Source organism: Mastigoproctus giganteus, chromosome 8 (assembly GCF_048544385.1).
Source record: "Mastigoproctus giganteus isolate SK-2022 chromosome 8, ASM4854438v1, whole genome shotgun sequence".
In the NCBI taxonomy this organism is placed as follows: domain Eukaryota; kingdom Metazoa; phylum Arthropoda; class Arachnida; order Uropygi; family Thelyphonidae; genus Mastigoproctus; species Mastigoproctus giganteus.
The window spans coordinates 225,266,745-225,279,443 of NC_143582.1; the positions used below are offsets into that span (position 1 = coordinate 225,266,745).

The 12,699-nt window shown below is 38.7% G+C and overlaps 1 protein-coding gene across 8 annotated transcripts in view; it reads left to right on the plus strand.

Moving 5' to 3' along the window:
- Positions 1-12,699, plus strand: part of LOC150082375 (myosin heavy chain, muscle-like) — a 121,155-nt gene that overhangs the window by 84,860 nt on the left and 23,596 nt on the right. For all 8 annotated transcript variants that reach the window (XM_090379251.1, XM_090379253.1, XM_090379247.1 and 5 more), the window contains exons 23-24: positions 4,250-4,378; positions 12,237-12,359. In XM_090379251.1, the coding sequence (XP_090235377.1) occupies positions 4,250-4,378; positions 12,237-12,359 (252 nt within the window). The remainder of the gene's footprint in view (positions 1-4,249; positions 4,379-12,236; positions 12,360-12,699) is intronic.

The window sequence follows — 12,699 nt, forward strand, 5'->3', positions numbered from 1 at the left end:
ATCCTAATCAAGAAAAACGGCCGGAGTTTGTACTTAAATCTCACTTGGATGAGATGGGTCTATCTAGGTCAGCAAGGAGAAGAAAAGTTGCAGGGAGCATAGGAAAAAGTTACATCCTAAAGAACAGAAATCCCACGACAGGGAAAGAGGCGTCGTTAGTAGAATCCAATCCAGAAATCAAGTTGCCATTAAGGCTAACAGAAGCATGCAACTAATATAGCTTGGGAAAGGGAGAATCCAGTGTAGAAGAGGTGATCCAGAATGGAACACATCGGATAATGACTTAGAGCATCAAGCTGAAACATTATGGGTGACTCGGAGCTGGTTGTGGGATGGTTTATGGAGAAGTTGATGCCAGGATGTGGCGTCTTCTCTTGAAGAGAGAAGTAGCAAATGAAGTAGAATATACAGTATAAGTAATTAGACAACTACTTGAAGCATACAAAATGTGCCATATCTGTGATACTGAAGGTGTGCTGTCTTCGCTATCTGCAAAATGGTTTCTATTGTTCTATGTTCAAAATGTTCAAAATGGTTTCTATATATAACTGTCAGCATGTTGTAGAAAAACAGGAGCGTGATTTGTTCAACTCGAAGCGGCTTGCCAATCGTCTAAGGTTGGCTCATGTTGTTCCTGGCAGTATGCAAGTCATGCGGTCAAGTTGGTAAGTCATGTGGGATGTCCATCATCCATGCTGTGCTTGTGACGAGAGTGAGTCGGTTTTCAAGAAGGTTCTTCGAGTGCCCACAATCAACCAATATCAGAATCCATTAAGCCATAATGTTCATTTTCCAAAAACGGGGTCGGGTATAAGGAAGCTAGAAGTAGTTCAAAGTGATTAAAGTGTGTTTTTTTGTTTTCATTTTAGTATCCTATGTAAAGGATATTTTAAAACAATATCTAACGAATTAATAAAAATATGATCTTACTTTGAAATGTTTAAACTGAACTATAATAAGCGTTCATAGTTAATTATTTGTACATCAAAGTACACGAGTCAAAGATATTTCTAGATCCACACTTACATCAAGATAACTTTTCACTTGAAGAATGACAAAAATAGAATTTTTACTAAGAAAAACGATACGTTCAGCTCTATGACATCATCCTAGAATTCAACTTGCTAAATTGAGAGTGCTGTGGTTCCTGCAAATAATACTGGAAACCAATTATTTTTGGCCTTCGATAAAAAAAAGTAAGAAAATTCCTTCCAGGTCCATAATTCCATGAAGTTAGTTATATATTTATATATATCCGGGTGCTGAAAATGAAGATAGAAAAATGTCTCCCACTTTAGCCTGCCATATAGTGTGTCATATATGGTCTGCCATATAGTTCGTGCACAGGCTTCTGCTGCTGTAACATCTGTAATTCTTAATTTCATTCTTAAGTTTAACTGGTTGGTTTCTAACCATTCTCCTCGAGTTACCTTCCCTTCCATTGCCCCACAGTCCACACGGTGGATATGGCACTCTTCAGATTTGGCCTGACCCCTCTTTTTTGGAAAACCAGCATCGAATTTGGTCCTAACATCGCAATGAAAATTTTGAGTGCATCTCACCTTGTTGGGAACATGCCCTCTTCATCCTCATGTAGTGAATTTCTGAAACATGCCGTACAGCTGAATGTATAACAGGTTTAATGTACATATGTAACCATACCATACCACGCCACTCCTAGTGGATTTATTGTCCTCTCCCTGTGGGCGATTGGAACGTTTGAAATATATATTCTGATCGCACTTCATTAGAATCATTCGCTGAATGAACTAACAACATGGCGATCGGAGTAACCTTCACTTATTCTGTGTTAACAGTTGAGGAACGCATAGTGTTCATTTAGCAGTATTATGATCCGTTCGATACTTGCTCTGCTGCTTCCTACATTATTTTTAAAAATGCACCATAACAGTGGCATTGTCTTCATTTTGATGTGGGAGGTTTCCTAGAACGGTGATTGTGCTTTTCTTGCACTGTACCATTACCTCAAACATGACGAATCTCGAAATTCTTAGTCGTATTTGTGGCTCAATTGGCAATATATATATTTTTTCTTCGCCCTCTTTCTCCCTTCGCACAAGTTCACAAATTACAAGTATTACTTCAAAATTGACGTAGGTTGCTTCAAGGTCAAGTGAACTTATGATATCTTTCTTTGTGCACTTATTCATGGATAGCAATTTTCTGCTGATGCATGATCATTAATTTTATAAAGCGGTTATATATTTTTGGAGCGCCATATAGTTAGCATTGGCATATAAGAAAAAGTTAGCAAAGGATTATGGACTCAGCTCTTTTAACCAGAATTCAGTTTTCGTTTTACCTGTTTTTGGTACAATATTGGAAAACCAAAATTCCTTCAGTTTTCATTTTACCTGTTTTTGGTACAATAACGGAAAATCAAAATTCCATCAGTCAACGACTAATACTGTACTTGAATTTTAATCTTTCAAAATGAGTAGCAGTGGAAAATGAGTAACCAGTTTCATAGTGATGAAGAACATTTGGTATTTCTGACTTCCTACCACCTTTATCAGGTAGAAACTACTGAGAAAATATGGAATCCCTGACCGAATTGCATTTTTCGTAGATGTGGATTATAGAGTGAATCAATGATATTACTTTATCTCTTCATAATCCACACGTCGATAGCTGTTCAACAGGACGAGCATTCAAACATTTTGTACAAATTCTCTTTAATCATTTCTAGGTTCGGTGTAATGGAAAGATATGAGATTTAATGCACTGCAACGAATGAATTACAAAAGGGATCATCATGTATGAATCCAAATGAATCCCAAATATGCATAATGGAAGAATTATATACCTCGGGAAGTAGTTCAGATAGCATTCTCACCATATTCAGGTTTTGACCCGATTTGGAAATTTGCATTTTGCATTTTTTCGAGACTATCGATGGTGTAACTGCTAGAATAATAACAAATATACCTTCTTCCAAAATAAGAAGAACGACATGGTACAAAAGTCAAGTGTACTGTCTAGAAGAGTGCATTGGAAATATTTAAATAATAATAATAATCTAGACGGTATACTTGTGAATGTATTTAGTCCAAACTAAAATAGCAACTGGACACGTCTTTAGGGAACACACCTAGAATACCTGGCAGCAAGTTATACCAAAAATAATGCGGAAGTAGTTAAAGGTATTTAGGCTGTCTAGTAAATTACAAACTCGCCAAAGAGCTTAAAATTTTCTTATATTAGCGGTGCATCACGATGTCTTGTCATTTGCATGAGATCGTCTCAGGTCAAATCCTAACAATTCACTGATGAAAACTATGTTTACAATTATTAGTTATTTCGTACTTACTTATTTAAACCTGCAGATTATCATTACTGACAAAAAGGGGTCATCACTTCTGAATATAGCTCTGACGGATGCAGCCAACTTTATCCATCAAGGAAGAATCCTCCAATGAAATTGTATCTCTCCCACCCTCTACTCGCTAGCTCTTTTTCTGACACATATACTCTTCATTCCTTGTTTCCCTCTCTCGCTCTCTCTCTCGACTTAAAATAGACTTACCTTGCTGTCGGACTCTTTTTTTTTTTCCCCACGCCTTCCGTATATTTTGCCTAAAGAGTATGACGGCATCGTATATCGCGTTTGCTGTGAGCTCGCTGCTAGTTTCTAAATTGGGTATCACATTACCTTCACCGTCAACGCCTGCGCGATATGAATGTTTATGCTATGTTGGTTAAGCGTAGGAGTATGTCATTTTCGTTCCCCTAGCCCCTCACTTGATCTTTCTCTCTTTCTGTCTGTCTGTCTCTTAGGAATGAGTCATTACTCGTCTTGATATGTTCCTAGAATAAAAAGCGAGGCTGCCATTTGGCTAGTTCACACAAAGGGCCAAGATATCACTTGCGGTCTGACTGCTGTATTCGAGGCAACCTCCAGTTTTACCATCCATATTTGTTGCGATATTTGGTGAGAAATTCCGAGTCTGCCTTCGTTTAGTCCACTCTCTTTGTTCTCTGTGATTTGACCGTAATGAAGTAATCTGGTGTGGTGAATTTAGTAATGAGATTACCAAGAAAGAATAACGTGTTGGAGTATTATCCGTGAAATTGCTTATCAACATACCTCACTTGTGCGATATTTGAAGGGAACAAGTGTAAAATTGTGCAAAGTTTATTATAATCTATGATGGCGGCTGTTAATGTAATGAATGGTGAAAATTTCTCCACTCTTCAAAAACTAACCAATGATCTATCCTTTTATCAGGAAATGCAAGATAGGTTAAACCACGAAGAGGATGCCCATGCTACCTTGAGTCAGGGTAAGAAGAAACTAGAAGGGGATATGTCCAATCTAAAGAAAGAAATTGAAGATCTACAACTTGTTATCCAAAAGGTAAGTGTTGTTTTGTACCTAATTTAAAAAAAAAAACGTTCCATGTATTATAATTAAAAAACGAAGTTCAAATTTTGTGTATTAAAAATATTTAATTCTGTATTTATGGATCTCTGGTTGTAGTTCGGAATATTTTACTTATCGCATGCAAAAGGATAACCAGAATTTATTTCCGGACCATACGCCTTTGGCTTGATATTTCAAGTATAATTCTTTAAATATCGGATAAGATTAAGATTAAATCTTTCTTTAGAAATTAACTTTAATTAAATACGAACATATGAACTTCACGTTGAATGCTACAGCTAACTGAACACATTCCAGTTACTTTTGGAAAAGACCATAATAGCTTTAGTTAAACCTAATTAAACCTAGACATAAACTTTGGGAAAATAGTGGCATACCACTTTAATTCATAGTAATTTACCCTCATGAATAGCATAGTGGCTATGATTTTCAAGCGAAACGGAGAGGTATTTTCCATCTGGACAGAAGGAATTTTGATGGGCTTCTATCACAGTGTCCAAGTTAATCGGTCTCGGCGAGAATTGCATGTTTTTCCTCCCGAATTGAGTTTTTCATATAGAAAATTAAATGAGCGTAGAATGCATTCAGTATATAGACAGAATATATTGATGCCTCGCTGTCTTATTTTAAACACATAGTAACTGTGTTATTCACAGTTACTGTATCCACAGTGATTCCTCTGACACACTGTTTATTACAGCGTGTCAGAGGATTCACTCTGGGTTATGCGAAGCTAATTTTATTACTTCATATTACTGATGCAGGATATTTCTGGCATGTTTCGATCTGATTTTGCTATAATTTCTAAAAAGGAAACCATAATGTCCTTTACTGTGAGTGCATAGAGCGAGGCGCCTCCGTAGCCAGGTGGGAAGGAGCAGCAGTGCGTAGAACAAGCTTCTTGATTAGACGGGGTTTCAAGCCCGTCACCACCAAATACGGAGGATGCGGAAAGGTCAGGGAATGACCACCGCATATCCCGGAGCAATATGGCCTTAGTTGCTAATGCTCCTAAAAACCAAATAACAAACAAACAAAACAAAGCATAGAGCGAGATAACTATCACCCGAACACCACATAGCGAAAGAAGTGTTTTCATCACGAACAATTTTATATTCTTGAGTTTGGAGCGGCCATTTTATTATTTTATACACCTACCCTTTTAATGAAATAGAGAACTGTTCCAGTAACAGCATCATGTGAAGTGGTACGTACGCATAACAATACTGTTCAATTCAATGCGAAAATTGGGTAAGGTAACACGAAAGATTTAAGTGACTTTGAACGTAGCATGGTGATCAGCACTAGACGACCTCACTGGTAGCACAGTGGCTATGATCACCATTCTGACAAATCGACTGGAAAATTACTAAATTCGAATCCCGTCAATGACGCGAGAAACTCTTATTTGATTTTATTATTATTTTTTTTTTCGCAACCTACCTGAATTAGTTGGTCAGGAGAGAGAGAGAGAGAGAGAGAGAGAGAGAGAGAGAGAGAGAGAGAGAGAGAGAGAGAGAGTCGCGTGGTTTCTTTCAGAAACTCGGGTTTTTCGTTCATTAAATAGCAAATTGGCCGGAGAATACACCACAGTTATAGACAAAATATCCTGGCGCCGCATATCCTTGGTTGCTTTGACGCCTAACTATTCTAAAGTGCGGTATGAGTATCTCAGAAATTGCAAACCTGGGTTTTCACCCATGACTGCTTCTTGGGTGTATCGAGATTACTCCCATAACTAAATAATATTCAGCCAAAGGCGAATGTTATTCTGTAACCGGAAACAGCTCTCAGAAAGGCTACAGTCAGTCAAATAACAAACCAACAGTGGTAATTAAAGGCGCATCTCAGAACACACAACTTGTCGTACCTCGTCAAAGATGTGGAACTGGCGCCGACGACCGAACCGAGTTTCACTCCTATCAGGAAAAAAAACAAGAAGATATGGTTACAGTGGGCCCAAGAACACAGTGGAGGATTGAAAAAGCTTTTCCTGGTCTGAGAACAGTTACTGCTGTTTCACGGTGATGGGAGAACCAGAAATAGCAAAATCAGCATGAGTACATCGACCCATCCCTCCATATGTGAACAGCGCAGGTCACGGGCGTATTCAGGGGTGGGCAGAGAGGGGGAATATGCCCCCTTAACCAAAACTTTGAAATTAAAAAAAAAATAACGCAGAAGGCGTTCTAAAAAAAAAAAAAAAAAAAAAACTCAAAAGCCTTGTCGCCATGCCCCCCTCCCCTTAAGATGATACCGGGACCTGGTCGCGATGTCCCCCCTACAATGATACTTGGATACGCCACGGAGATCTGGGGATCCATCCTGCCAGATGTCAACAACCTGGTGCAGGTTGTTGACATCTGGCAGGATGGAACAGACATATCTCTTCATGGCTGAAGTTTATCCATCTATGAATGCGTTCTTCCTGTAGAATAATACACTATGTCACACACCAAGTCCAGAACTGTACAGAACTAAAGAAATGATTTCGGGCCACAGCAATAGTCAGTGAATTCAGACTATTGCTATGGCCATCCACAGTCACAGATCTCAATCCAATTAAGTAAGAGATGACGTGAAACGAGCTCTTCGAAGTAGAGGTACACAAAGATCCAGTTCGGAACTCTGGGAGGAAATTCAGTGAACATGGACCAGCATTCCTGTAGCACGCTTTCGACACCTCGTTGCGTTCATGCTTCGACGAATACAGGCTATTCTTGGAGGTTAAAACGGCAAGTGATTACTGTTATGTATGTGCACTTAATAAGGTGGCTGCCCAGTGGAATTTTCTTATTTCGCTTCGAATACAAGTTTTATTTGCTTTGAATCTGAATTCAAAATTAAAGAGAAATTCTTTGCTGTTTCACAAAATCAAGATTAATTATATAATTTTATGAAACTGAAACAAGATGGCGCTTATCTAAGAACAGGATAATAATTTTTAATTAAACAATAACGAAATTAAAATAACATCTTGAAAATACTTTTTATTGTTTGGAATTACAAGTAAGGCTACCGAAAATTTTTTCAGTCACCAAAATACACAAAATCGACCATATAATGCACTCAACTTACAGAGAGCATACTGATGCTCTTAGTTTATTTGAAGAACAAACAAAAACGAACGACCACCATAATGTGTCTTCAAATTTAGAAACAAGTATATCTCATCTAGAGCTACATGATCACCATAAGACTGATTTTCAATCCCTCGAAGCTGAATTATCGAGAAGCAATTCGAACTCCTGTCCAAACACTGGGGGAATCCCAATATCTGGACAGGAGCAGTATATGCACACCCAAACAGAATGTTTTTCTCAAAATTGTCAAATTTTAAAGTTCCTAACACAATATGGGCTTAGTCAAGCTTAATCAACTCTAGAACATATACCCCGCAAGCATGCTGTGAACAAAAGCTACACATGACTTATGCTCGAAAATATATATAAACTGAACAACCATAATTTGCTCAACAACTGATAAGCTTATGTCCAGAAAAGCTAAGCTCTGCTTGACTATTCAAAAACTTATCTGTAGTCATGTTGCCTTCAAGGCTTTCCACAGTTTTTGACGAGATTATAGTTGCATGTCCATACGCCTCACTTCTTATTTCAAAACATCCTACAGGTGTTCAGTTGGATTGAGGTCAAGCGAGTTTAGAGACAAGATGGGCGATAGCTTCACTGTGTTCCTCGAACCGCTAATGCACAGTGTGGTCCCTATGATAAGGCTCATTATCGCCCTTTGAAAATCCCGTTTCTGTCTGGGCTAAAACAGCATGGTAGTGTGTACATAGTTCCCTAAGAGCTGTAAGTAGACTTCACCAGTGAAACGTTGGTCCATATGCACCGGAGGGGGGGGGCAGTTCTTGCCAGCAAAACATTCCCATATTAAGCAATCACGGCCACGTACCCGGATAGTGGGCACCATGCACGGTGGGTCCACGGACTCGTTTGCGCCACACACACACGAAGGCTTCCGTATTGCACCCAGTATTTAGACTCATCCAACCAGCATACTCTGTTAGCAGTCCTTCAGTGTCCAATCAGCGTATCTCGATACCACAGCATTCGCCGTCGACGATGATCAGCGGTGAGGGAGAGGGTGTCTCTTGGGTCGTCTGCTATGGAAACCCCATAGGTCTGAGTGTACGGTGCATCATCTTTTGACACATTGTTCTTGCATTCCCCACATTGTATTGCGATATCAACTATCGTACAGTGACCTGCTGTTGAGCCAGTGCAACATGCTGCACCTTCCACTCACCACGAACATCCACCTTGCGTAATCTTTTACAGTTCTGTGAACGAGAGGTGTTTGACCAGTTCGACTCCCATCTTTGTACACCTTAACCACAGTGGACCGTAGGAAACCGACAAGATGTGCCGTTTCCGCTAAGAAGGCACCCGACGCACGAGCTCCCACAATCATGCCCTTTTGAAACTCCATGATATCTTTGCTACGTCCCATAATTGCAAATTTATCATTACTTTGACTTGCTCAAATGCCAATTAGGGCTTTTCTAGCGTAGGAAGCTGTTTGACTTTTTGTACTGTAAGCTATGCGTCATAATCCATTACGGATGGGATGGTCACAATTCAGTGATCACTAGATATAAAATATATATCTAGATATCAAATCAGCCTATGATATTTCCTTAACAGCTCTACTTTTCATTCTGGAAAAATGCTTCAGGTCACTCCAACACATTCTACTGAATCCTTAGTTCAATTCTTCAGCCATGACAGTAACTGAGTTAACATAAAAGTAGAGAAAGGGGTTGCCCAATTTGGGGGTCATTAGTATTAGTATTACTAGTGGAAAATGACGCAAGAAAGTAAGCTTATACAGCATCAGCAAAAATAAAAAAATAAAATTCTTACTTTACCTGTCCATCACCGCCAATAGTTTATCTGGTTCTTCCTTGAATTTATTAAAATTATCCATGTCCAACAACAGACGGAAAGTCTGTTCCAAAAATCAACCACCCACTGTCTGAAGGAAAACTTCCGCACATCTCATCTGCAACCATCCTTCCACAATTTGAATTTATACTCGCACATGTGTGTGTGTGTGTAGTCTGAGAAAGAAAAAGAATACCATGGGCATTGAGTTTGCTCAATCCATTTAAAGCCTTAACACCTCGATCAGATTACCTTGCAGTGCTAAATCTCCAGATGCTGCAACTTGCAGAAATGAAAACTTTCTTGACAATAGAACTCCCTTTGGTCCCCTAACCAATCTCGTTGTCCCTTTCTGCACCTGTTCCAGCAGTAACAGCTGTACATCCTTCCTAAAGTGTCTCCTCCATACCTGTATGCATACTCAAGATGTGACCCAACCATTACGTGTACAATGGGATAATCACCTCCTTATCTCTGCTATACCTTAATCAATATCATTAATATAGAAAGAAACAATGGGCTCAGTACTGAACCCTGGGCACTCTACTAATAACATTAATTCATGAAGAGCAATGGTCATTGATAACCACTTTCTGTCTTCTGCTCAACCTTCCCTTTATTTATTTAACTTGCTCTTAATGCCACGCTGCTCTAATTTGTACAGCAGTCTTTTATGCGTAACAATATCAAAAAGTTTTCCGAAATCCAAGTATATATATCAAAATTACTTTTTGCATACATCTCCTTTGTTACTGCATTATCCAGTCAAATTACTCAGACAAGATCGCCCTCAAGAAATCCAAGCTGTGACTGAAGTACAACCGAATTCTTGTCTAGATAGTCCTGCATTACTTCTTTAACTGGTGACTGTTATTTTACCTGGAACAGATGATAAACTAACATGTCTGTATTTACTCGTGTCAACCTTTCATCCTCCTTTGTGAATTGGGGACCCTTCGCACACCTCCAATTCACAGGGATCACCCCTGAATCTAGAGATGCTGTCATACCAATGATCCTATCATATCAATGATTCTTTGTTATCCACGGACAAAACGTAACTAAACAAAATCTAGCATTACAGCTAAAACAACTGTAGAATTACCCAGAAATGGCAGAACTACAGGTGACTAGCTCCGATAGGCGAGGAGTGACACACAAGGAATAATGAAGAAGGGAATGATGGTCTAACTTTCCAAGATCACTTCCTGAAGACTGAATAGAAAACCTACTCTGTTCTATGGGATATTCACTAGAAGTTGATTGGCTTCCTCAGCTAGATAAGTAATGAACAAATCAAGTAATGCTTCTCTGCTCCCACGGTGGCCATTGATACCGGTTAGAAAAATTAAATGCCTAATTGACAAAATAAAAGGCAAATCCAGACAAATACAGGAAAGTTCTGTAGGCATTGCTCCAACAAGCATACTGAATTAAAAATGATACTCGGTCTTACACCTGGCTCGCATTAATAGCCTATCACTGACTGGAGTTGCAGCGTAGGGCATCATATTACATTATCTTCGATATCATCTTATTGTTAATGTTGTCCTTTGTAAAACTTTTGATGCAACGCAACTTTGGTTCTCTTGCGCCAGGGAATATCATCTTTTACCATCAAATGATCTACAAGTAAGAGAAGAAAGTAACTGATCCTAGAATTGAAAAGAGAATGCTTACTGGATTTCCTTTAAACAATCTTTAACTTATTAAATGCCATGTGTCAGAAAGAAATCATAGTTGAGTGTTTGTATGTGCTCAGACTTTATTCTCACATGACATTAAACACCAAGCATTTCGAGATCAGGTTACTTCATTTTGCCGTCAAAAACATGTTTCCCCAACACGTAGAAGGATGCATGCCACGGAAGAGCTGCAGTCCAATAGCCTCTGATAACAGCAAGAAATGCTCACCATCGATTGGCATAGTGCAAAGCCCACGGGACCTCATTGTTCTTTCCCGTGAAGCGACGAGTCTCGTTATACACTGTTCCAATCGAGACCAGGTTCGCCCTCGTTGGTAGAATCGCCGTCCTCCCACACCGTGTGGAAAAGACATGAGTTCGAGTCCCATCAATGACATGAGGAATTTTTATGGGCCTTTTTCACAATGGTTGAATTAGTTGGTCTCATTAGGCGAAGATAGCATTGCTTTTTCTCCCGGAAACTCTGGTCTTTCGTTCAGCGACAGAAAATCGACCACAAAACACATGATGCTCCTAAAATCCTACTACAACAACAACAAGAGCTCTTTCAGTCTGGTAGACCTGTTTGGAACACTTACTGTCTGTGTGTATATTGAATCAACTTGGAAGCTGGAAGGAGGAGGAGGTGATGTCGTGGTCTGGTGATTTTTCTTCTTGATTGGACTAGGTTCACTGTTGGCAGTGCATGGAACCGCGAATGCTGCATCCTACAATGATTTTATGGACAGTTCAGTGTATCCACATTGTGGCAGCTCCTACAGAATTGACCCTTACACCTTCCAATATGTGGCATGTTATAAAGCAAGAATTTAAAGACATTGAAACATGGCAGTAGCCAGCACAGAAAGCATGTAGAGCCAAAGTAAGTGGATCATAATGCTGTTAATGTATTGAATTACAAACATATTCTAATCATAACTGCAAGTATCTCATGGCGTTTAGTAGGATGGTGTATCTATAAGTTCTCAAAAATTAGCTGGTTTTTAGACATGAAGCTTACATTTGTTTAAAATAAAGACAATTCATTAAATTTAGCTTATCTTGAACAAGTAAAATTCATTGATATTACGTTGTCACGATTTCTAATAATTTCCTTTAGGATAGTATTCAGTGTCTATAAAAAAATTGCCGATTATTTCATCAAATATTTTTATTCTTTTCATAAAATTCTAAAATTACAAATATTTATACGTTGTTTTGTTTGATTGTTTACTCCAGGGTGAGCAAGACAAAGCTACGAAAGACCACCAAATTCGTAACCTGAATGACGAAATTGCCCACCAAGATGAGCTCATCAATAAGTTAAATAAGGAAAAGAAACAACTGCAGGAACTCACACAGGTAAGGATGAGTGTTTGTGACAAATAATTGGAATATGACTGTTTGTGCTAAAAATTGTACTTGGGAACATGTCAAAATAGAAGTTTTTTTTGGTTAATTTGGCAGAAGAGCTAGCCTGTGATGATTTGCGGATGGGTCAAACATGAATGAGAATTTGTTTATAAAATTTTATTCAGGACTATAGGGATTTCATTAATTTTCTTACCAAATAAAAAATAAATTCCTTTATCGCAATCTTTAGATATAATAAAAATATTTGGTCGGATTTGCGCTTTCTTTTCGCAAAATTCGAGCTGAACAGCAGATCTCATCACTGATTGAACTAGACTTTCTGTGCTTT